General features: G+C 35.9%; 1 protein-coding gene across 2 annotated transcripts in view; it reads left to right on the top strand.

Moving 5' to 3' along the window:
- LOC111866618 (mitogen-activated protein kinase 1) overlaps positions 1-8,115 on the top strand; it is a 163,363-nt gene extending 155,248 nt beyond the window's left edge. For both annotated transcript variants that reach the window (XM_023855748.2, XM_033752353.1), the window contains exons 7-8: positions 2,943-3,081; positions 5,677-8,115. In XM_023855748.2, coding sequence (XP_023711516.1) covers positions 2,943-3,074 — 132 coding nt within the window. In that variant the 3' untranslated portion in view covers positions 3,075-3,081; positions 5,677-8,115. The remainder of the gene's footprint in view (positions 1-2,942; positions 3,082-5,676) is intronic.
- The last annotated feature ends 19,607 nt before the right edge of the window (positions 8,116-27,722 follow it).

The raw sequence follows: 27,722 nt of genomic DNA, 5'->3' as shown, positions 1-27,722 counted from the left end.
CTGGCTAACCTACCAATATCCTATATGCATTCCTCTTTGCCCCATTCATGATACATGTCCCGGACGTCGAATTCTCCTTGACTTATCTTTCTAATTAAATTTGGCCAAGAGTGCAAGTTATGAAGCTCTTCATGATGCAGTTTTCTCCCACCTCCTGTCACTTCATCCCTCTTCAGTCCAAATATTGTCCTCAGCACCCTGTTCTCAAACAGTCTCAATATGTGTTCTTCCCTTAATGTCAGAGACCAAGTTTCACATCCATACAGAATCAGAGACAAAATTATAGTTTTGTATTTTCTAATTTTTACATTCTTAGACAGCAGACAAGAAGACAAAAAGTCCTGGACTGAATGGTAGCAAGCATTACCCGAGTTCAATCTCCTCTTAATTTCCTCCTGAATTAGGTTTTGATTTATTATCGTTGTCCCCAAATATCTGAACTGTGCTACATTTTCAAAACATCTGTTTCCTATCTTTATGTCATGATTTTGCCCTGCATTTTGGTGACGAGACAGAAAAAAAAATATGCTTACTTTTCTTTGTGTTTACTTCTAGACCAACCTCCTTACTTGCGTCGATTAAAGTTTGTGGGTTTTCCTGTATTGTATCTGTGTTATCTCCCAGTAGATTCACTTCATCAGCATAGACCTACAGCTGATGTATCCCATTTAATTTCAGTCCTACCTTGTTTTCCTGGACCACCCCAGTGACATGTTCTAAGGCAGTTGAAGAGCAATGACAATGAAGCATCTGCTTGTTTTAGACCATTTTTGATAGGAAAATTATCATACAGATGTTTACCTATACGGACTTTACTATACATTTCATTTAAACACATTTTAATGAACCTAACTAGTTTCATGGGTACCCCAAACTCTATGAGAATATTGTACAATACTTCCCTTCTAACTGAATCATAGGCTTTCTGGAAGTCTAGGAATAGTTGTTGTACTGTCCCATTGTACTCCCATTTTTTCTCCAGTATCTTATGAATGCAAATATCTGATTAGTAGTGGATCTGTTATGTCAAAACCCACACTGATGATCCCCAATAATGTCATCTGTATATAGACTTAACCTTGAGAGAAGGATATTCGATAACATTTTTATGATGTTGATAACAGTGATATTCCATGATAACTGCTACAGTCAGTCTTATTGCCCTTCTTTTAAATTGGTACAATACTATACTCCTTCTGCTGATCATGCAATTCTTCCTTATTCAAAATCGAATTAATGAGTATGGGGTTCAGATAGTAATATTTCACCTCCTGCTTGAATTAATTCTGCCAGAATTTGATCACTGCCTTGCAATTTATACTTTTCTTAACTTTGCAATAGCAAATTCAACCTCAAGAGGACTAGGATCAGGTACTAACATTTCAGCTGTAAATATTTGTATCTTCCTAACATCACTGATCATATATACATTCAGTATCTGAGAGAAGTAGTTTATTTGTTAAGACATTATTAAACACTGATATTTTGGTCTTCTGATTGGAGATTATAATTGTTGACTGCTGATGCAAAATAACTGCCTCACCGAACCCATTCATCACACTAACCGTAGTCTTGTGTTGGATTCAGGACTGAGTCTCAGCCTTTTACTCTAAGATCCATCTTAATATATTTTTCTCATCTCATCCTTTCTCCTCCAAGGAGCCATGGTAAAACTAACACTTCTTCTTCCATTTTTTTTTTTAATTTGCTTAGTGAGGGTTGGGGTCCAGCTGGGTCCACTCGGCGCGGTGGCCACTGATTGGCCTATTGTAGCCTGCCCCGGGTGATTATGATGATGGAGAATTTGGTGGAATGAAGATTGGCAGGGAAACCGAAGTCCTTCGAGAAAACCCGCCCCAGCGCCACTTTCTCCACCACAAATCCCACTTGACCAGACCTGGGATCGAACCCAGGCCGCCACGGTGGGAAGCCAGTGACTAACCGCTTGAGCTATGGCATGGCCTCTTCTTCCCTTAGCTGAACTACATGTACAACTGAATGCATATTCCTTGAATTATTCTGCCTATACAGAAAGTCATTTACCTCCATTCCCCATTTGATTGGTCTCTTTTGATTGATCTCCAGAAGTCCATACATTTTCTGTAACACTCTATTCTTAAGATTATATGAAAGTCTTAAGCAACTTATGTTGCTTTCTCAGCGTAAGAACTCATATTTAACAACCATAAGGAACATCAGATCAAGTGGTTGGTTGGTTCAGTGTGTTAATGTAAAAGACCCAATTATCAAGGATGAACAGTGCCTCAGATTTGGCACTGGGCACAGGAGAGGGTCCAGTGACAGGCTTATATAAAGTGTTAAAAAAAAACTTGAGTTCCATAAAGTTGCCATAACTTCTTCAGTAGTTGGTATCTCAAGAAATATTATGTTCTCAGAGCTAGTTGCAGCTGCTTTTACATCTAACTAAACTAACTTACTAACTCCAGAGACCCCTTCTTGAGAGATACTAATAGCCTCCCTGTAATGGATCCTGAAGGTTCACTGTCATGTTTACAAGAACCCACTAGATGAATTCAGTCCATGCCCTGTTTCATTTTAATGTTATGCTTCTATCTATGCATTGATTGCCCCAGTAAAATAAAATTATAAAATTTAGTACCTCTTCAGATTGGGGCACATGATAGTATAGTTGGCTGAGTTGCTATGCTACAAGCTGGAAGGTCACAAGTTCAAATCTTGATGAGATGGATATTTTTCGGTTTACCAAATCCTTCCAGTCGCACTATGGCCCTGAGATCGACACAACCTCTAACAGAAATGAGTACCAGGAGTCTTTAATTACTAGTCAATGTAGATCACATCACAATGTCAGCTTCATCTTGCAAGTTTGTTGATAACTCCAATTCTAAAAGGATTAAATGTGCTGCTCTGCTGCAGTCACTTGTGTACATATGCCTACAGTGCCTGATTTTTCATTCAAGCCTGTGGCTGAAGAACCATTCCGATTTGCCATGGAGTTAGATGACTTGCCAAAAGAAACTTTAAAGAAATACATCTTTGAAGAGACAGCATTATTCAAACAGAAGATGGCCCAAGATCAACAGAACATGTAGTGTACTGGTAAGTTGCCTGTCATTATGAAATGAGAATTTCAGGTATTTTTAAATTTAAGTTATACTTTGAACTTCTTAAAAAGGATGGTATGACAGAACAGGTTGGTATTGTGATATTGCTCTAAACTTATCAATTCCAAACAGCACAACACAGTACAACACCACATCAGTAGTAGCAATGACACTACACCTCAACCAAAAAAACCAGCAAACAGCAGCATAAACAAAACCCCAATATGTAAAAGCATACCAGAATAGAACAACAAATGAGAACATGACCGAGTCGACTACAGATTGTCTAAAAGCACAGACCACCAAAAAACAGGACAGCTTAAGGCCATCAAGACTAACAATGCATACCTGCATAATATTCAACATTATACCAAAGGATAAAAAATTTGAAATACCCCATTCTCACCCAAAACAACACACATGGACAGTTAGTACAAAAGAGTGCAGTCATATAACACCAACATCCCCATAAAGGACAGAGTTTGAAAACACATACAGATACACACCATTCTCCCTACTCCATTCCACCCATAAACCCCAACCCCCACATATAATAGGTAATATTTAAAAAATAATTTTACAATAAGCTTTATTAATTTAGATAAGTATTTCAATATATTTAAATATTGTAATCCTGTGTAAAATTTGTACATGACTAGACTAATAGCAATGGATCCATTGCAATGTGCAGCCCAGTAATGAACGTAGATACATTTTACTGTGTACAAATGCATGATGATGGTCATAAATTACCGAAACATATAGCGAAAAATAACATTTGAATAAAATAACTGATTTTATTGGCCTTCAAGCTTATCAGTTATTTATTGGAAGTGTAAAATTGTTGTGATCGACGGACAGATTTACATAGCTATATTCTGGAATCTGGAACACCAGCTATCCTGACTGCGGATATTCATGGTTTTCCTCATTCCACCTAAGGAAGTGTCAGAACAGGTCATGACTGCTACTTGTAAATCCCTTCCACTTCATCATTCATCACTTGTCCTGTCAATTGATGCTATATTATGTAGGCTAAATACCAACATATTACAACATAAAGCAGAAGGAATGGAAAGGGTGATATGCTATGCTTTATTGCGTGATTCAGAAACATATATGCCTCATTTCTTAGTAGACCTATATTTAAAAACTGTTCAAGCCACTGAGATTATGGAACTAGAAAGACGGTTTATTGGCTGTTAAGTTATGAAGAGTGTGGAAGGAAGTAATAGTGGTCTTTCTAAAGTGCCTATCCTGTTAACCCAAGGAGAATGATGAAATCAACTAGGAAATTATTCACAAACTGTGTAATTCCACGAGGCAGTCATTCTTAAGCTAATAGTTACTCCACTGCTGAAAAAATTCTCATCTTCATTATAGTTTAGTTCAGGACATTTCTTAATGCATCAGACTCGGTTGTGTGCAGAAATGGCTGGAGATCACTGTTAACATGTACTTTAAAACTGTAGTTTTCAGCTCTTTGTTTCTTAATGCATCAGACTCGGTTGTGTGCAGAAATGGCTGGAGATCACTGTTAACATGTACTTTAAAACTGTAGTTTTCAGCTCTTTGTTTCTTAATGCATCAGACTCGGTTGTGTGCAGAAATGGCTGGAGATCACTGTTAACATGTACTTTAAAACTGTAGTTTTCAGCTCTTTGTTTTAATTTCAGGGTTAATATTACATTACTTAATCTCTACTGCCTGGTGTGTTTTCTTGAGCCTTTCTGCGACCTTTCTGCCCCACCCCCATCCATCCACCCAAAGCAAAATGAAGCTATATGTCAGAAGAGGTGTGTTTCTAGGCTTTCTCAAGGTAATTCAGTGGTTCCAGCATCAGATCAGGGAGTTCTTTGCAGAAACAATCCATCTACTGCTGTGTCAATGTGTTGCCTGTCTCAGAACTCATGGGACTGTTCATAACGGTTTCCAGTCCTTTCTCCAGAATAATCCCCAAATGAAGAAAGCAGTCTTCTGGGATTTGGCACCGTGTATATGTGGTGTTAACCGACGTTTCGGAGGAACAGACTGTCTGACCGTGTCTCACGGTGTTGTCGCTTGCAGATTTACTTATACTTTTTCTTCAACCCTGAAGATGGGGGCGATACGTTCCTCCGAAACGTCGGTTAACACCACATATACACGGTGCCAAATCCCAGAAGACTGCTTTCTTCATAGTCACCGCCGTGAAAGCCTCAAATCTTACAATCCCCAAATGGGTTTCGTTTCAACAGCTGTCAGCAATAAAATATCACAAGAAGAAAAATAGACATTCCAGAAATTGTTTTTCTGTGTCGGGGTTTCTAGTGATAACTCCTATGAGGATGAAAGGACTTCATGTACATTATCTTGTTCACAATTTGCTTGCTTAAATACTGTTGTAAATGCAATTATGTGGTTACTTCAGTTATTGTCGGGTCAGTTACTGATGTAATAATAAATTGGTTCTGATACAGATTTTATAAGCAATAGTGACCAGAGTTTAGAGTAAATCTGTGGGACAAGATGTCTGTTATATTCACATAGTAGTTACCATCCTCGTTCCCTTCCATTGTTACTGGTTTTAACTGTGTTCATTTATCTCCAGATGTTTGAAGAATGCCACAACTTGACCATCACGTCTCACATCTGTTACTCATGAGCCTCTGCCCCTCTTTCTTGTCATGTCATGCTGAGATGAAAGAGGAGTCCTGGGTACTACATATCCTTTATGTCTTTTGGACGAATTTCATCACTGTGTTTAATAATGACTGTCATAATAATTAATGTGTTTTTCGTCACGCATATTTTATCTGTGATTCAGTACTGTACCATTTAGATTTCAAGTCCAGTTTGCTTCTTTCCTGTGTCTTTTTATGTAGTATCCTTCATAGAATAATTAAGATTAAGCCCATTGTCCTACACCATTTGAGTTTTGTATAATTTACCCTGCCCCCCAGAAAAAAAGACAGGAAGGTGAACTCATTTTGATGTTCATTTCATCTAAAGACATCTTAAAGTCTGGTTACAGTATTTGTACTTGCAATCATTAATGGACAATTTCTCAAATGTAATATAGGGTATTACATAGTCTTATGGCTGTTACTGTTGGTTATATTTGACAAGGCAAACAAACTGCTTGTATTATATTTTATATGTGCATACATCTGCTTTTAGCAGTGTCTAATATGTGGTTAGACTATTGATTCCAGAATCAGATTATTAAAAATAACACTTTTATTCTGCAGAAACTGCTAATAACATACGTGCAAAATAAAGATGGTATCATAAAAAGTACTTATAATGTGTAATATTTAAACCATTTCAGCTCTAAGACTATGAAAATTCCTAACAATGTAAAATTTAGTTATTACATAGCTAAATATTTGTTCTTGTGAGGAGTGAAAGAGATTTGTGAGTTAAAACTGAATAACTGGGACATCAATTGTAACAGCCTACAAATAATTTACTTCAGTAAATCCAGGTTATAGTTTTAGTAAGAGCTGTATTAATAATTGGATATGAATTTCTTGAAGATAAACTGAATGTCAGTGATTTCCTAATAAGATTGTAACAGATTTTATTAAGTTGTTACAACATTTTTAAAGAGACATGTTCATCATTTTATTGTCTTCCATTTACAGTGAAGTGGCATTTTGAAATAACAGGTATTTGCCTACAAGATGCAGGAATTGTGATTCACAGAAAAACTAGTCATCGTTCACTCAGCATCGCCATGGAAGGGCCAGCTCATAATTACATTATGAATTTAAATAATAGATGGTCACTAACTTTATGTATTAAACTTTAAATATTGATATGACTTTTAGGACTTTTAGATCTTACTTAAATATTGAAATAAATTACATCATTTTGTGTATTACCTAGTGTATTCTTTGATACCTGAAATTGGACTGGCTATAAATTTAAGTTGAGGTAACAAAACATATGCATTTGATATTGTACTATATTTCAGCATCCTATTGCACCAATTTTTTACTTATGAACATAATATACTTCTATCTCAATTGTAACTCTATTTTTCATTTATTCCTCTTTGCAGCATGTTTCAGCCATACCCAGCCATCATCAGGCAACTGTTTATCTTGCTAAAACTGTTACACTCTATTTTCCACTGTATTCAAAATGAATTAATTCCAAATTAAAATATGACACTGCCATTCCATTTGTCATCATCCATTTATAAAAGATATTTGTTTGAGCATATTACTCATCATCTTGTTTTCTCACCATTTTCCTGCTGCAGTGTTGATGTTTTGCTTATTTTTTAGTGTAGTTCTTACAGATGTTGTAATGTAATTTTTGTTTTTATTATATGCTCCATTGGTTTGTGTTTTTCCACAGTTTTGGATTAGTTGAATGCATGTCACTTATTATTTTAAATGGCACACACACTTAACTAATTCAACACCTTAGAAGTATACAAACCAATGGCGTGTATACTAACAATGATGATAACATTACAGTGACATCCATAAGAACTACAGTAAACAATACACAAAACACTGACACCACAGGAGGAAAACTATATAAGAAAACATAACGATGAGTAAAGTGCTCAAACAAATATCTTTTTGAACAGATGATGACAAATGGAACATCGATATATTTTAATTTGTAACTTTTTTTTAAATACAGTGGAAAATAGGGTGTAATGGTTTTAGTAAGGTAAACAGTTGCCCATTGATGGCCATGTACAGCTGAAACATGTAGCAAAGGGGAGTAAATGAAGATAAAGTTTCGTTTGAGATGGAAGTGTATGTGTGTATAAGCGATATGCATTTGATTTTAGTTTTTTTGTAGTGATTATGCTCAGTTTACGCCCCAGATGTAATACTAACTCTCTTTGATTGTTTTAACAAAACAGTCAGGAGCTAATTCTGTTCTTTTTTATGGCCATGTTCGCAATTACTGGAGTGTGCTCTGTATAAATTATGATTAAGAATTTGAGTTGTTTCATTCTGGTCCATCACACCAACAATATTATAAAAGATAAAACAATTCTGTCCACTGTGACTGGTGAAGTTTTCCTTATTTCAATTTTTCATGCCCTTACATGTTTCGGTCCTTAGAGATCATCATCAGAGGGACATTGATACAGTTTGGAAACCACTATTACAGTGGGTGTTCTGAATGTTAACACTTTGCGGACTGGCAATTTAAATATTTAAATCACCCCGGGGACCGGCATTTTTAAACCTACTACCCTAACTTGTGCACTGTTCACTTTAAAAATTAATATAAAACCTCGTAATTAATTTTATGAACTACTCCTTTTTTTGTGAACTATGCAAACACGGCACTGCCGATAAGGATGCTTCCCCTTGGAATGTTCACTCTTCACAATTTTCATGAGGGTATGTTTCCGCATATCACCCGAGAGTCCCCCTACGCTTTCCTCAGAGCTACTTTCACTTTTGTCTGGCCACAATTCTTTGTTGTCCCCTGTCACTTCCACTGTCTAAATCACTATCACTGCATGTCTCAGAAGGCATGTCAAATAGCGTCAGAGAACATAACTGTAATGTTATGGATTATGTTTACATCGTCATTATTTTTCTAGGAAGAGAATAATAGGCCAAATATTGATCGGCTCTGTCAACTCCCTTCATGAACATATTATACTCAGAAATACAACTAGGCTTCTTTATTTGTCCATGTGTCCTTTGAACATCAGCCATGCTCGAATTGTGAATTGTAGAAATCATATTCACAACACGAGTATCCCTATCGCCAAAAAACAGTTCTGCTACTTCAGAAACTTGTGTTGGGTCCAATGGAATTTGTTTCACCCCTGGATTTCCAGTAAACTGTCCCAAAGTAGGCCTTTTGTCTGCTTTTCCCCATGTGGCTGTCCCCGCAATTTTACTACTTGCACTTTCGTCGGAGCTACTTTCACTTTTATTGTCTGTGGCCACAATTGTTTGTTGTCCCCTGTCACTGCCACTGTCTGAATCACTATCACTACACGTCTTAGAAGGAACGTCAGGTCAGATAGCTCATCCGGAGAACAAGTCAGATATTGCTTGGTTTTCAACCGCTTCTGTCCTTGACTCATTGCACTACTGACTTCCTGCCTGGTACATAAGAGCTTGAAGGGTCAAAGATCATTTTCCTTTGGAGGGGAACCCAAACAGCAAGATCAAGTTACTGCCTACTAAGCAAACATTCCGGAATAATATTACACGGTAGTCATTTCATTTGGGTGGTGCCAGAGAAAGGTATAGTGTGTTACAATCTAACGTGTCCTAAAATCATAATAATATGCCACCAGTCCGCCACGTTTAAAAGCGCTGGGCATAAAAATATGCCACCGGTCTGCAAAGTGTTAAAATATATATACATACAATGTTGACAATACACAAATGGATACAAAATCCAACGTTTTCACAACTACGGTGGCTGTCTTGATATATTAAAAGTTTTTTAAACTTTTGTTATTTAAGTTAGAATTTATAAACCAAATAGGTTTGTGTACTCTCTCTTATCACCTCTCTTGACAGGGGCTGAACTTGTGCCACCTGTCTTTCTTGAGAAGAAGTAAATTTTAGTAAAAACAACAAAACGTGACACCAACAACCACAGGACATCATCAAAGAAGTTTCTCAAGAAAGACAGGCGGCACAAGTTTGTCCCCTGTCAAGAGAGGTGATAAGAGAGAGGACACAAACCTATTTGGTTTATAAATTCTAACTTAAATAACAAAAGTTTAAAAAACTTTTAATATATCAAAACAGCCACTGTAGTTTTGAAAACTCTGAATTTTGTATCCATTTGTGTATTGTCCACATTGTATGTATATATATTTTAACATTCAGAACATCCATTGTAATAGTGGTTTCCAAACTGTGTCAGTGTCCCTCTGATGATGATCTCTAAGGACCGAAACATGTAAGGGCATGAAGAATTGAAATAAGAAAAAACTTCACCAGTCACACTGGACACAATTGTATTATCTTTTATAATTATGATTAAGAATTTGTGTTTTTCAGACAATAAGGTTTTAAAGTTCAGGAGTTGTATCTTACAATCTGTAACTCTTTCTGTTAATACCAGTGTAGCCACTTCTTTCCATTCAACATCTATGACAAAATACCATACAAGATAGTATATTTTATTGTCAGCGTTACGATCTTCATTTTGATATAATGTCAACAGCTCCGTTAAATATGTCTCGTCACTCACTCAGAAACAGAGTTTTTCTGTAGGAGATACAAAGTGTAGCGTTTTCATGGATATTTGCTTGTTGTCTTGCCTTCGTAAATAGCAACAAATTTTCTGATTTGTAATCATATTGAAGTCCTCATCAGGTTTCATCATCTTGTTTTTTATCTAATTTTTTTATGACTCTGGACCACTGAAATAGTAATAAATGCAATGTAAGTATTTTGTTTGAAGTTATTTCAAATTCTGAAGCATTCAGAATAAAATTGGAATGAGCATAATGGGTTTCACATAACAGAACAATTATTGAAATAAGGTCTTCTCAGAAAGACAGCTCTTAGAAAGAGCGGGCAAAATATCGAGTTTTTGTAAGAGGAAATGTTTAATGCAGGTAACTTCTTAAGAAATATGAAGTACTGGTGGAAATTCAGTTCCCCTCCCCATCTTTTTCACTCTCATTTTGGTACAATATTGATAACTGTGTGCTTGAAATTCTTAGTATGTTGAAGGTTATACAGTATTTTGTATTATTTATATTCCCCCTCTGAAGAATAATCTAACATCGTCGAAATTGAAGGATATAAAATATTAAACCATATAGGTACCTTCTATGGCCTTCTGTTCCCTACTGGAATTCCTTGTGTAAAAACGGTTTCCTGTTACAAGATCACAGTCTTCTGGGATGTGACACTGTGCAGTCTGGTTGATAGGTACCAGCAGACTGTACAGCATTATATTCCAGAAAACTGTAATTGTAATAATAACTGCCATGAGAATGTCAGATCCTATATATCATATGCATATGGCACAGTATTGGTAACTAACAGAACTACATAGGGGTTGAATTGTACTGTTTAACATCTAGACAGTCTGTAAACTGCAGTTTAAGTGTTGAAACTGTTCTAGTCATTAACCTTGAGCATTCTTCAACAGAGTACAATATTTTTGTTCTTATAAATTGCTTTTGCCATTATGTTGTGTTATGACCAATTTATTACTAAGTGCAGTTGCACTCTACATGTTACTCATGATGACACTTTGAGGTTATCTTACCCACGTTTTTGTAGTTTGTCTACTCTTAGTACTGCACTGGAGTAAGACTGGCTAGGATTGTGGGATATTGGTCCATACTATATGATAAGTTGTAGTGGCTCATGTGTAATGTGATTGAAGTCTTGTTGTTCAGGCATGTAGGTTTCTTATTTAAAGAAAAGATGGGAATGATTAAAAAAAAGACTGCTCTGATTTCCACAAACAAGTATAAAAGTAATTTGTATTACCATGATTGGTATTATGGTTTAGTCTAGCAACTATCCTTATTCTGATAACAAAACTGTAAACCAAGATTCCCACCTGTGCGATAACAATGCTAATTTAATTTAGTTAATACTTTGTACAACTTACAGCTAATTACAGACATATTCTATCTGAAAGAAATAGTCTGCAGACACAAAAATAATTGTATACCAGCTGTCGTGTAGATCTAAGTTTCTTAATGTATCCATAATAATATTAATGATGCTAGCATGTCATTTCATTCCCCCCCTCCCTACTTCTTCGTGTTTCTTAAGCCCTTCCCATCATCTGTTGAACAGAAAAATTTATGATCTGGATGAAATACTGAATGCTATTCTGCCTGTATCCTTGTGTGCCCATCCTCTGATGAATGCTCCTTCCTCTCTCTCCTATCCAAATATGTATTACAGTGGAACCTCGCTTAACGAGCGACGTTTCGCATAATGTGTGACGAGAGGGGAAGTCCCGGATTGTGCGCTTGCTACATCAGTCTGTGTTTAGCACTCGTTCCGCTAGCATCTTAGTGTCGCTTGTGATCACACATTTTTCCAAACTTTTGTTCAGATATATTATTTGTGATTCTTTTTTTGTGCAAAATTTAATAGCCCTTGCAAAAATGTCCCTGAAGAAAAAGCTGCAAAAAGACAGCCATGAGAGAATAAAAATAACCGTAGAAATGAAACGTAAATTCATTGAAAAGCGAGAACGGGGTGTGAGCATGGCTGATCTAGCACACACATGCAATTGGTCTACATCAACGATTTGCACGATTTGGAGTTGCATTGTATTTCACAGCAAGAAGTTGTGGAGGAGAGTTTGTCAGAGGAGGAGGAGGAGGAAGAGGAGGTAACAGCAAAGCAACAATCTTCTGGCACAATAAGAGATGCTGAAAGCATGGGAAACTGCTGCATCGTACATTGAGAAGCATCACCCTAATAAGGCAGTGGCTATGCGCGCTACAGATTTATTTATTGATAATGCTGTGTCATATTTTCACCAAATTTTGAAGCGTCAGCAAAAACAAATGTCTCTAGACAGCTTTCTAGTAAAAAAGAATTAGATATGTATCATAAATAATAAACTAATTATTTCAATTTTTTTTCTGCAAATCGAATTCGCATTCCAGGTTGGTTCATTCCACATAGAAGAAAAGATGAAGAGGATTCACACTCCTTAACAATGTATATATAATTTTCTTTGAATAAACGTTATACATAAAATTTTTTGAGTATTTTTTTTCGGCATGGAATGCATTATCATATTTTACATTAATTTATATGGGAAAAATTGTTTTGCATTACGGGTAAGATTCTGGAACGAATTATGCTTGTTAAGCTAGGTTCCACTGTATATACATAGTTTCTTCACGTGTCCTGTTTTCTTCTTTTATAAATGCAAATATCCTTAATTTAGAACATGTGTCTGTGCACTGAACTTACATAATTTGGAATCGTACTTTTGTTTCAGATTTCTGTATATGACCAGAGATTTTTTATCTCATGAAAATATTGTTAACTTAAATAAAAAGTATTTTTAAATTACTGTTATGTTAGTTTTTAAAGAAATTTGCAGAGATATTCGTTAATAGTCTGTGTTAAAAGAGAAGTACTGAGTTCCAAAGTCATGTAAGTCTTACATCTGAAGAACATGTGGAAAGCTGTAAGAAACATTATATTATTATCACTCCATATTTTAATATGTTCCTGTGAAGAGTGCAAACCATCTCAGTCAGTCATTCACGACATAATGCCCTCCCTTGTAATATCAAAATCCTGGCTGATGTGCTGCTATAATGACATGTATTCTAGAGCTCAAAATACAGTGTGCTCCATTCAGACATTTATGGCAAAATGCTACCCAATAGGTAGGTAGGCAGAAGGGAAATACAGGCTAACATGTGCTGAGTATGAAACTACCTATGCCCAAACATTAGCAAAAACACTGCTGTACTATCCTGCTGAAAATACATGTAACTACTTGCTTGAATGGTGGATTTTTCGAAGAAGAGCTCCAGAATATATCAGGGCGTAACACAGATTTGAAAGAGTGTAATTTTTATCCAAGTGGAAACTGCAGGTATAAAGTTTTTAGAAATAATCCAAGCATTTTGGTGGTTTCAGAAATAAAAATCTGCAATGATGTTCTGAAATTAATAGAAAGTTACTTTCAATGCAACCAACAGAATCTGTTACATCATTGTCATGGGTGTTTGAATCACTTTCAGCAGTTGCTCACAGTAACTACAGTGACCAATTTTCTTGTTTAGGGTAAATGGATCCATGGCTCATGGAGTAGGCTGGATGTTGCTGTGTGCTGGCCATCAAATCAGTTTGTTATATTAATTATATTAATAAAATCTCAAAACATATTTCCTATTTATCTTTTTCATATAACACATAATTACATTTCCTTTTTAACATTTTCATGTAACTTATGGTTACTCTGGCTTCCAGAACAGCTAAGTCTGTACATTGTTACTTACTGTGGGTAGCCATGTGCACTATCATGGTGTGAAGTACAAGTCACTGACCAGAATGATGGGGAACATTCCTTTCTTCAGTCTGAGACAAAATTTGTAATGACATATAATTGGGGATGGGCAAGAGATTCAGATATCAAATAGCTATCCAAAACAGTAGGGACAATATGAAACTGTTTTCATGACAAACTTATTTGGAAGGTAAAGGTTTGGTGAACAGTGGCAAACATTACATAAATTGTATAGCCTGCCTGTGCATTTATAATATTAAAGTTTAGTTCCTGTTGTTTGTCAGCTACTTCATACCACCACTCTCTTCACTTACAAAAATATTAACTCATATATACAGTATCATATTGTACTGTACTGTAATGTACTATATCATAACTGTACTGCTACTGGTTTAGTGTGACTGCGAAGACTGTAATGGGTCATTGCCACTGCATGCAGACCCATTATTCTCCCCACTTATATAAGAAGTGAAGCTGAAAGTCATAACTTCAGTATCCTGTAGCTATTGCAGTAATACAGAATGTTCTCACACCTTCTCTTCTCTCCTGCTTATCTCACAGAAAGATGTTTCCATTTTTTGTCCAATTTCACTCTTAATTTATAGATCTTTCAATGTTATTATGTATAATCATGCAACATTTATGCATGTATTTTGATTTAAAATGGGACAATGCAAGTGTTTGTAAAGACAAATAATTTGAAGCAATTTATGTGTGGAACTTGAAGGTTGTGTGAATACAAAGGGAAGCCAAGCTGCCAACTTTGTAGTAACAGCTTAGTAACAGTTGGTAATTCTGAGCAACAGAGTTAACCATCTGGTTGCTGATAGAAGCACAATGTTGCACATTTTTAGAAAATGAGATGTAGGCTTCCCTGTGTATGGGTGTCAAATGTAGACATCTGTTTGTATGTATATATGTGTGCATGTATGTGTATATATGACTAATATTTGTGTAATACGTGACCTATCCCATTCATTGACGTATGAAAATACATTTTCCTTAGTCTTTACAAATTCAAATAGAATATTATATCTTGAATTTGAGTAGTGACTGGTGAATGCTAAATTTCTTATTACTAAACTTTACGGTGGTGTTACATGATGCCTTGCAAACATCATTATTTGTATATATTTTTAACAGGATTTGGCTTCTAAAAATGTGTTTTATCCATTATTATTAGTAATATATAGCAGTGATACATGTAAAACATGAAGGAACAAATTTCTTAAAGAAATCTGTGTTCTTTAAGGAACATTTATTTTTCAATGCAACTTTTTTTAATTCAATATTTGGCCATTGTAAAACCTATTAAGTCCATGTGGCTTGATTTCAGTTCTAGAATCTTATCTCTGATCATTTTTAAAGCACGTGGCTTGTAGCGATATATATTAACTGTTGAAGCTGCTCAACAGTGAGTAACGTTGGTTGATAGGTCATGTATTGCATTGTGTGATAGTGAAGGGGTATACATGGAATACAATACAATATAAAATCATGTGGCCTAAATACTTTGAATTCTCTTCTGATTTGATGTTACTGTTACATAAATTTTAGTCAGTGTAGCCTATTGTGCCACGATAGTTCTTACATGAGATCTAGATGTTCATTTCATTTTTTCATCAGAAGTGCTGGAAAATATGTTGTAGCATATCTGGCTGTGTACAACAGTGGAAAAGGATCTAAATAAGGTGAAACTTGTTTTAAAATAATTTTTAGATATATGACCTGTCATTGTAATGTGCCCCTCCCAAAACTCTGAATAAGGAAAATTATAAACTTAGTCATTTACTATTTAGTATATTTGTAACTAGAATGTTAATAATAAAACAGCTCTGTATTTATGCAAATGTACCATATATTTGTTCATCACTGAAGTGACATAATTTAATTCATGTAACTAACTTCAAAATCCATAATTCCTGAAATGCTGATCCATCTTCAGATGTAAGTGTTAATAACAAAACATTTTCAAAGTAGCCACATTGGTGAAAGGAATTGAATAATATTCGTAGATTAGCTGATATGCTAAAGAAATGATTCAGTTTTATTTGTGTGCAACAGTGAGATTCTTCATACTTAGGCACAAGAATTATTATCATTGATTATGAAACATAGACTTTGATAATGCCTTTATACACACACTGTTCAATTCAGCAGTTTTCCAAATTGAACGGGAAGATTTTATACAGGTTTCAGGTGCATCTTGGCACTAAGCAACTTCGAATGCCAAGTCAGATGAATATTTGTTGCAGTAGTGGAATATATTAACTGAGCAAGTTATTTTCTCCTGAAAACTGCCAAGAGTAAATATTTTATGTTGAAACACATACTGCAAATATTGATGTCCTGTATCAATATTGACTTCTTAGAGCAGTACATATTCCAAATTGTATTAAGTTACATTTTATAATCTTCTAGAAGAATTTATACTTCAACTTGTTGTCTCCACCCATTCTTTAGCTGTGTTGAGAATGGATCAAATGAGTAGTTTTCATCTGAAATGTTTATCATGACTTTTTGCTATTTTACTAATGGTTCTCTAGCATTATTTGGGGGGGGGGCGTGGGATTGTAAACCATTGCATTTATTTAGGACACAGAAATGCAAAAACATTAAAAATTTAACTCTAGACTACAGAAAGTGTTTGTGGTGTTTTGGTACCTAATAATTATAGTACTGAAAGAAAATAATACAATCATTCATCACAAAGGTTGTTGTATATGTGTGTAGTTTACATTGTGTGTAATAACCTTCAGAGTATTGATTATAAGTTCTCTGTTGAATGTTCCAATGTTGCATTGAAACATTTAAAATGAATGAACTCATTGGACATGAGGAATGTATATATTTTAGTATCTCCATTTGCTGAACTGAATTGTAAGGCTTAATGAGTAAGATCTCATTATGTAATGAAAACATAAATCTTAAACCTGAATTGTATGACATTCCAGAATCCCATTGGTCTTAAATAGTGAACACAGATTGTGTGCACTTTTTCCATACAGCCAGCATTCAAGTGATATTAATCTTTGATCCGTATATGTATGCAGAATGCTACCTTTCTTTGTTATTCAAAACATGCTTTGAAATTAAAGGTCATCTCTAAGTTTTAATATTTTACTCTGTTATACATCAAGTGTTTTAAAGGGAGTAGTCTCATAAAACTGTTGTGGTATCAGCACACATGATAAAATAGTTATTCAGCAAACTGCATTTCGTTTCGGTGGTTTCTTAGGATTTGTGGCATAGAAATATTTATATAATGTACAGAGACATTAAAAAAATAAAACACTCCATATCAGATGTTACAACTGATTTATCCTTGCCCATTCAGAAAGTTTGGGACTGTAAAGAGCTGTCACGTTTCAATTTTGTTTCAATTATTGTTGCTGTAGGCTTGATGTTGGGAAAACTTTTACTTAATTAAATTTTATTTAAAGGAATTCAGTGAAAAGTTTCTTCAGAATAATGAATGTTGCTGTATAGAATTGTCTAAGTTATCCTTTTTTACTCATATAAGTGTGCTGATTACATTGAATGTAATAATTTTATCTCCAAATCAACTTTATTAGAGTGTTTCATGTATTCTAATCTGGAAAGCTCATTTATATATATTTCCTCTTAATTATCTGTATATTTGCTCTCTTAGAGGCTCTTTCTTTTATCATATGTACACCAGGTTACAGTCTGTAGAGACATGCTTCTCTGCAAGGCATATATATTGCACTGAAGTAGTTTTCTTTTTCAGAAGTTTCATTTAATTACTAAACCCTTCTTTAAGAAACAAAATGTTTCACACCGAAAAACTCTGCTTCCGAGTTGTTTGTATAATATCAAGATTATTCTGAGATGATGATATAACTGTACGAATGTTACTATATTCTTTTTTTATTATTATTATTTATTTAATGGCACTGTCAGTATCAAGAATCATATTATCATTTGTATTGCTCTACCATAGATACAGGCAATAACATAATAAACCACAGTACAATACAGTGAGAATGCATTAATTGTAATTGCATATTAATGTATTAATGTGAAGATATGTGGATAAATATATATATCAGAGTTCAGTTTACAAAAATGGTAAATATTTAAAGAGTCCATAAAACTGCTTGAAGTTACAACTCTTTACATCATTTTAAGTACAACTTTAAATATAATTTTCTTTATGATATTCTCTATATTATTTTTAATAATGAACAGGTTATTTAAGAATAATACTTCAGAATCCAAAGTATAGGCAACAGTAATACTGTCCTTTCAGAAATATTTTACTTGGAACAAGTAAGTACAAAAGTACATCATCTTGAGCATTGCACATCATTTAGTAGATGTGTGAGCAGCTAGTCAGTAACAAATTGTGATGCCCATTCATTCAGTGTGAATTTGTAGATGTTTTAAAATAAAGCAGGTTGGAATGGAGATGTGACTCGTGAGCTGGTTCTCCTTACTTGCCACTGATTTTATAATTATATGTTATATATTTCCCCCTGCATATTCCTAAGTAATTAACTTCTGATCTGTCAGTACAGTCTTGTGAGTAATCACACTCTTTACCTTCTATGACAGCAAATGAGAAGTGTCTGTCCAATTCCAGCAAAATTACAGAATAATATGTAAGAAAGTAACATTATTTTACCAGGTTCTTCATATATACATATTTGATTTACTCATCGTTTTTATTACAAGTATGTTATACATTTTCCAAAGTTAGTCTGTAAAAATACACAATTTCTGGTGTTACTAAATAATAATTGACAAAAATTAGTAATATATAATATATTATTATTAATTAGGCTGAACAAAGTGATGCTTATATTGGGGATTCAAGTTCATATAAAAAATCTTAGGTGTGCCAGTGCAGACAAATGCAGAAAATTACATATTTACTCAGTTTAAATGGTGCCAGGGTAGTATAGTCGGTATAGTGACTGGCTACGGGCTGGACAACTGAGAGGTTGGAGTTCAATTCCTGGTAGGGTCAAGAATTTTCTCTTCTTCACATCACCCAGACAGGCTCAGGGGTCCTCTCTACCTCCTATCGAATGGGCACCAGGGGCTTTTTCCCTGGAAGGAAAGCGACCAGGGCATGAAGCTGACCACTCACCTCCAGCTAGTGGCAAGGTCAGCAGTGGATCTATACATCCACTCCCCCATGTGCCTTCATGGCATGGTGCTTAATTCATTGAGCACAGGCACAACTTTTCCTTTACCTCAGTTTAAATACTTTTTGTTGCAGGCAATTTCTTTTAGATTACACAGTGAATAAACCCTATGCTTCTATCTGATTTCATGAAAGACATAAAAATTAATTCTGTTAGGTGAAATGACAATATTTGGTACTTCATATACTAAATGTGCTATATATATGTAGGTCCTTTTGCAAGAAATGGAATGACATGAATGGACTTTCAGCCCAGAATGCATCTACGGTTCATTCATGGAAGTTGCATTCTAGATTCAAACCCCAGACGGATACTGATTATCCTACAGGTATCTTCAGTAGTACAGTAACCTACAACATAAATGGACTGAATGTTAATTTTAGGAAGTCCCTGGTTTTATATTCCACCCAATGAGGGTTACTCATAGAAATATCTGTGGTTTTCCTCATTCCTTCCAGGAAAATGCTAGAATAGTACCTTAAAACGGGCTATGATCATTTTTGCATCTTTCATATTATGTAGAAATATCATATTGTTTGATGCCATGCAGGCAGTTCAGCCGTTAACCAAGACTCAAATAAATTTGAGATCCACTGTAATGGCAAATGTGAAATATAAAACTTTGATTTCCCTTTATGTCATTTTTTGAACACATTGAAGTAATGAAGTGTCTGAAGAATGAAAAGAATTTAGAGTGAGAATAGTAACTTTTGATGATTGAAAAATGCCATGCAGTGGTAATACAATTATACAGTTTGGTTACATTAAGGTTATATTTGCATGGGTGTCCTCTGTTGCAGTTGGACATAAACAAAAGATGGTAAATTATGTTACAGAACTTTCCATTTTATGGTGGTTGTGGTGTGAACAAAAATAATTTAGTATGTCTGTTACAATACAACATTATGATAATGTTTGTGTATGCATAAAATATATTTTTAAACTTATATAATGTTCCACTTGTTTTCATAATGGATAATGCCACTAGAAAATTGCATACAGGTCTAAAAACTGTAAAAAATGTGTTTATGTTACCTTAAAAATACACGTCAAAAATACACGTCCAAAATACAGGATTGATAAGAAAGTTATGAATTATGTTTAATGGGAGGTAGAGAATAGTGTACCGTTTAGACAGTTTTTGACTTTACAGAACTATTATGTTAGGATATACTAATGTTTCCAAATAGGAATTTATTATATTTTTAGACTTTTTCTTTCAGAATACTCTGAATAATCAGTTCACTCGTGAATAATAAGACTGAGATACAGAAGAAGTGTTTTGATTTAATTCTAGAATTGATCAGTGCATTGCTTATTACACAACAATTTTTAATGATGTTACAATGTAATTTCATTATATGAAAGGAATGAGAAAAATATTTTACCCAGTCACATAGGGAAGGAGACAGAATATTTGTTCTTGAGAACACATTTCATATCATGTTCATCTCAAGAGTAATGATGTCCTGTGCCCTCCTTAATTTAATAAGCAGTATCATCTTAATTTAGTTTATACATCATTGACATTTATAATGGAATATTTATGATATCTAAAAACAAATTATTAGTAAACATTAAAACCTCTTTATGCTAATGGCAGCAGTTCACATGTTTGTTATGCCCTGACCAGGATATCGATACATACCCATGATAGCTGTTATCATTACATAGTTTCAAACTTGCAGTAGTATTATTGTCTTAAATATATTTGACAGAAAATTGAATGGTGAGTTAACTGAATAATTAACTTGCTCCAGCATTCTGTATCCAAATGAGGTGTTTTGACGAAAATATTCAGATTTCATTAGTTTTTAAGTAAATATATTGTTACTGAGCTTAGTATGTGACATGTTTGTTGTAACGTATTAACAACACTTCTACAGCACTGCAAGGGAGAACAATGGATGATAAGAAATTAGTATAATATGTGTGTATAGAATGTGGCAATATTATAAAAGCAATACTATAAGTATGATAACTTGATATATGATAGTCTCCAAATAAAAATTAATCCATTCTGTACCTGCCTTGAAATATATCCTAAATGGAATATGAAATTTGCAGGCCATCTACTAGAGTTTTATATCAGTAATTGAAACAACCTGTGAATAAAGATGGGAAAAAGACAAGAAATGAGGATTAAAAAGAAAGTTTTTAATTCTATATGAGATCAGAGTGTAAGTAATTGCACTCAGTTTTACAAATTGTTGTTTCACATGAAGTGTGAACAGATAATAAACTCCATTAAACCAGTTTCTCCACTGTATTTGGTTGTCTCTTTCACATCTGTAATATGTTGACATTCCATTGTAACTGGTTTCACTAACACCCTAGAATATACAATTGAACAACTGGAAATCCAGAGAAACCCCATGCAGTCGAGTTATGTAGCGAAAAGTAAGTGTACAGTCTAAGCCATTAGAGTTTTTTGTTTTCTGTACAATTCCTTATATTGTTATACTTTGAAAGTGTTACATTAATATGGAAAACAGTACACAGAAATTTGGCCTTTCACTCACGGGTATAAAATTATGTGATTATGATTGTTCAGTAGTAATCTCTAGAAAATTTAGTTTAAATGTGAACCTGTATTGTGATAATGTTGAAATGGTACATTTGCATAAGTACAGTGATCGATAAAAGTAAATTAAAAGCTGAAATTGTCTTACAGCAGTGTCATGGTTTTTCTGTTTGTCATTCATCATTAAAGTATTACCAGTTCTCTCCATACATACAGTATTATTATAATAATAATAATTATTATTATTCAATAAATTGTTGTGCTGAAATAAAATTCTTTGTTGGCAATTTGTTTCTTAATTATATATCCCAGTTTCTTTTAATAAGGTAAGGTAGATAGAATACAGTTGGAACATTGATGATGCTTGGAAGTCAGAAGATTGATCCAGATTTGATATTCATTCATCAGTAATCTATCAGACAACAGGTCCACAGTCTCGTCCAAAACAGTTCCTCCATTTAATGCGATCTAGAGCTTTCTCCTTCAAATGAGAATATCCTCTTCTGTCCCCAAGGTCATCCAGCATCTTACGTCTTCTTCCTCATCTTCTGGTCACTTCTATCCACCCGTCTATCTTTCCTTCAATAACTTCTTTGAGAAGGCAGTTACTGCGTAAGATATGACCAATCCAATTAGCCTTCCATTTTCTTATTTCATTTCTGCTCACTGACTCAAACTAACACTTCTTCGTTTCTCACATAATCAGTCCAATTGCTCTTCTCCATCCTTCTCCAACACCACATTTCGAAGCTTTCCAGGTGTTTCTCATCTACTGCCCTAAGTGTCCAAGTTTCAGCCCCACACAAAGCCATGCTCCAAATATAGCATTTCACTAGTTTCTTTCTCAAATTTAAGTCTAATTTGCTGGTAAAATGATTCTTCTTCTTGCTAAATGCAGCTTTTGCCATGGAAATCCTAGATTTAATTTCACAAGTACACCTTCCATCATCTGTTAACAAGCTACCCAAATATTTAAAACATTTCACATTCCCCAGTTGTTTTTGGTCTATCTTTATTGTGACTGGGGTTGGTTGTCTCGAAATTTTTATTACTTTTGTTTTTTCCACATTCATTTCCATGCCATAGCACCTTCAAATTTCGATTAGTCATCAATCATACCCTGTAGCACAGTTTCTTCCTTAGCCATTAACACAAGGTCATCTGCATATTTTACAGTTTGAATAATTTTCCCTCCTAATTTGAAGTCTCCGAGCCCATCCAGAGCTTCCTTGGTAAGGCATTCGCTCTACAAGTTGAACAAAACTGCATCCTTGTCGAACTCCTCTTCCAATCTTCACACTTCTTGTCTCCCTTCTGTCCAGTCGCACTCTAACTTTCTGATCCATGTACAATTTACTAATCAATCTTCTTTCCCGCCAATCGATACCTGTTTCCTTTAGGATCTGCATTAATTTGGTCCAGTTTACACGGTCAAATGCCTTCTGCTAGTCTATAAACAAGCACACAGTTCTTCATCTATCTCCAAAGTTCCTTCTGCTATAATTCTTATCATCCCAATTGCATCCGTGGTTCCTTTTCCTCTTCTAAATCCAAACAGATCTTTCAAGTATCTTTCACTATTATCTTTACTGTATGTGCAATAAGGGTTATTGCACGATTGTCGCTGCATTTTGTAGCCTTTGTCTTTTTCTTTAAGGCAATCATTGTCACTTCTATAAAGCCCTTGGGCCACTCCCCAGTTTCATATATGGTGTTTATTAGTTTTGTCAGTGTTTTCAAACCACCTTCGCCCAGTAACTTAAGCACTTCTCCAGGTATATCATCATCTCCTGTAACCTTTCCATTCCTCATGTCCTTGATAGCTTTTTCCACCTCATTTTGTAAAGTATATGGTCCTTTCTTGTCTGTATCTTCTACTTCTTCCGGTTCCACTTCCAAGGCTTCTGCCCAATTAGGTCGATCATATAGCTGTGTAATATAATTTTTACAAATTTTCAGCACTTGCCTCTGATCTACTATTCTATTCCCCTGGGAGTCTTCGATGCCAATATTTTGAATCCCATGTTTCTCTTTCCATCCTAGTTCTTTTATCTTCATGTACATCAAATCATAACGTCCTGTCCTTTCAAATTCTATAGTCTCATTACTTATCTTCTCAAGATATTCCTTTTTGGCCCTGTCCGTGGCTCTTTTCAATTCATTCCTCAGTCTCCTATATTTGCTCCTGCCTTCTTCATTGTTTACATTCTTCCATTCCTTTGCTCCTCCATTTTACTCATCATCTCCTTTGTAACCCATGGTTTTCTTGCTATCTTCTCAACTTTACCAACCAATTCACTAATAGTATCTAACATGCATTCTTTTATGTTGTTCCACTGCACTTCAGCATTTCTGCTTTCACTTTCAATTGCACTGAGTTTCTCTTCTAGGGTCTCCTGCACGCTGTGTCTTTGAGCATATAACTTCTCCAAATCCCATCTAGGTCTGTGCTTTTGGAATCTTGTAATTTTCTTCAACCTGGTTTGAAACCTGGCAACCAGTAAGTTGTGGTCAGAGTCAATATCTGCCCCAGGCAGCGTCTTCACATCCTTCACACTGTTTCTGAATCGATGTTTCACAAGGATATAGTCCAGTTAATGCCGCCTCCAATCCCCAGGTGCCTTCCATGTGTAAAGTCTTCTCTTTGGCTTCTTGAACCAAGTGTTGGTAACAATCAGTCCATTTCTTTCACAAAAGTCAATAAGCATTTGACTCCTGTGATTGTCTTCCTAGTCCATGTGATCCAACAATATTCTGGTATGATTCATCTCCAACAGTGCTATTCCAGTCTCCTAATATGATGCTGTTTGTGTCACCTCTTCCATCTTCCTGAAGAATATCTTCAATTGTGTTATACACTTTTTCCACTTCATCATTTTCATACTCTGATGTTGGCATGTACACTTGCATAATCAGTGTATCTACCGGTTCCGCCTTTAACTTCAGAGCAATAATTCTGTCATTACAAACTGTAGCCGTACCACTGACACCACCAGCTTTATGTGTAATCAAGATTTCTTTTTATAGTAATTAAGCATAGGATGTAGTAAGGAACATTCAAGGGTGACAGCCCGATTCTTGGTTTCAAAAATAGGGCCTGCTTCACTGCTACAAAACCAGGCAGGAAGCACCCTGCAGTTTTCCTGGAAATTCAGTTCAAAGGTTGACTGGCAGGATCCTTTGGTAAAGTTACACTTGACATGTTTTGAACCCTGTAAGTCAAAAGTAGGAAGGCCAGCAACCCACGCTACTGGTATAATTTTTCAAACAGCTGTCAAAAACGACATTAGGACTTTAAGGTCCAAAGTCCCAAATTAAAGCTAGGTGATTGGAGCAGTGAGAATTATGGTTAACTCCCCAAATTCGAATTGTTCTGATCAGCTGTAATTAGTGTAGTAACTTGGAGACGGAGCTGAAGCTGTGAAGATTTCTTGCTTCAAAGCAGAGTCAGTCTGCTAAAGGAGTCTCTGAACGACTCTCCAAGTGTACAGTCGAAAAATTAGCGTCACTGGCAGTTGGGTTTAAAAGTCAAAGTTAAAACAGAATTATGTTTAAGTGTGTTACGGGAACAACCTCAGAATAACTCTGCAAAATTTAATGTGAATCTTACTTTGGCTTAAAAGTTGTTTATGTGAAAGTGTAATTACTCCTATGTGTTGTGCTAAAAGAAGCAGTCGCTAAATAACTAGCCAGGGATCCGGTCGCAAAACTTTGAGGGATTCCAAGTTGGTTTAAGGGATTAAGGACAAGTGCTGTTACATGTATATCAAGATCTGCTCATAAAATAGTCTGTGGTAGTGCCTAGCTATAAACACTCTTATCTTTCCCGCTGACGAGAGGCCGGTATGCACCCTGAGACAGAATCTCATCGCTCTAGTGCGAATGCGGTACCCATCACCTGTAGTTTCCGGTTCATCCCCCCTTTTTCCTGAAAAGTAAGCCTGTATAGTATGCTTACTGGCGCCCAGCATTCAGGTAACCCATACCTCGCAAACAATTATCCACAACCACAAGAAAAAGGTGACAGAACTGGATAAGAAGGACACAGCAGCAACCTGCAAACTCGGGAGTACCAACAGGTGAGAGGGAACGGCTAGAGGAGCAGCTGCAACAAGCAACCAAGGGACCAAAAGGATGGTAAGAGAAGGAAGGTGGCACCAACATAAGGGCTGGACGGTTACAAAACAATCTTCTTAACAACACTCCTCACTACACTTTTATGCACCACTATTGCCACACCTCTTTCAGCCCGTTCACCTCCAGAATAATACACTGTATAATCACCACTTCTTATTTCACCTTGTCGTTTCCACTGCACTTTGCTGACACCTAAAACAGACACCTCATTCTTCTGCATTTCCGTTTTCAAATTCTCCAATTTTCCTGCTTGTTCAAGGTCCTTACATTCCATGTTCCAATCTTGTAGCCGTGATGTTCCTTCTGATCTTCACACTTTTTCTTGTCGTAACACCTGCATGACATTTCCTCTAGAAACACTCCCCACCGGAGATCCGATTGTAGGAGTAGTTTACCTCGTGATTGTTTTGTCTCCAGAGGAAACATCTCGTATACATGGTATCTCTGTTTATGGAAAGACTCTATCCAGGAAAAGTGATAATGTGGTAGTTTTTCCATTTGCTTTCCACATCGCAGTACAACAGCCGTTCAAACCACTTTGGTCATGCCTGTTGCTATACGAGAACCATCTCGAGCATCATTTGCTCTGTGCTTCAAGTCGCTGCTGATGACACTGCTTCTGGCATAAGTTTTTTGTTTTTGATGTCTCTTCGTCTGATGCCTACCCTTTGACCTGTCCAGCCAGGGAGGCCCTGCCAGTAGCTACGCTACCACTGGTATAGCTCTCAGGGTCCTTGGCATACTCAAACCCCCTCAGCAGGATAAGGTGGAGACACCAACGAGGGGGAGATTTGATGTACTATGTATAATTATAATGTTTTATTAGAATCTTCATCTATACTATGGATGAATCTCTATTGCCCTGTTTTATGGTTTGCCATCACTGATCAGCAGGGCTGGAAAATCCGTAGGGACTTGGATGAGTTAAAATTTCATGTTGGTACTGTACTGCAGTAACAAGGGGGGGGGGGCTAAGGAAACGGCTAAATTACTTCCTCGATCGTTGCTTCATTGGCTAGGGGCACACAGTTCACAGGGCTTGTCAGGGGGGCACAGGTGCGAAATGCGGTACGAGAGAAAATCACATTAACAAAACTCCACATTCTCACCCTATACTACCCTATATTGGTTATAAACAAACAATATACAGCTATATACATTATACAGAGCCGACTGTTGTCGGATTACATATTACACTTTCCTAGGCGATTCTCTGGCCCTCATCTTTGCCTTCCTTTCACCCAGTTGCGGGTTGCTAGTCTCCTCTTTCTCCTCTGCTACTCATCATGTATCTCTACTACACCTCACTCATCGCATATATATATACATATATCTTTACACATCCCTGCATCTAGACACACCCCCTGCAGTCTCTATGTTACACATGTCTACCTCTGCATCCCTCTGATGAGTCACTCTTACGCCCTGTTCACTTGTCATAACGTTTCTAACTCGTGTCCCACTAGAGAAGTTACACTTTAATAATATCACAATTAAATAGCATGGCGATAAGAGTAGTTCCACTTACTTTGCGTTGAGACTGTAGACGGATGGCGTTGTTCGGCATCCAGTCGATGCCTCTTCCAGCATAGCCTCTGGCTAAAACTGCCCAGAATTACTGTTGAATAGTTCCCTTAATAATTCACTCCCCGGGTTATATACCTTTATTCTTGCTAACTCGTTACTTTCCCGGAGGGTGCAAGTCCGCCTACAATGATGTTATGTCCCAAGTGGCTAGCTCTCGTTGGCTGGGATCCTTAGTGGTGGACATGTCCCCTTGTGGCTAGTCCATTTGGCTAAGCGCTTTTACCTGCAAACGTTCCCCCATCCTCAAGTGTAGATTCTGTA

The sequence above is a fragment of the Cryptotermes secundus genome, unplaced genomic scaffold (genome assembly GCF_002891405.2).
Source record: "Cryptotermes secundus unplaced genomic scaffold, Csec_1.0 scaffold885, whole genome shotgun sequence".
Classification (NCBI taxonomy): Eukaryota; Metazoa; Arthropoda; class Insecta; order Blattodea; family Kalotermitidae; genus Cryptotermes; species Cryptotermes secundus.
This window is presented reverse-complemented; position numbering and strand designations above follow the sequence as displayed.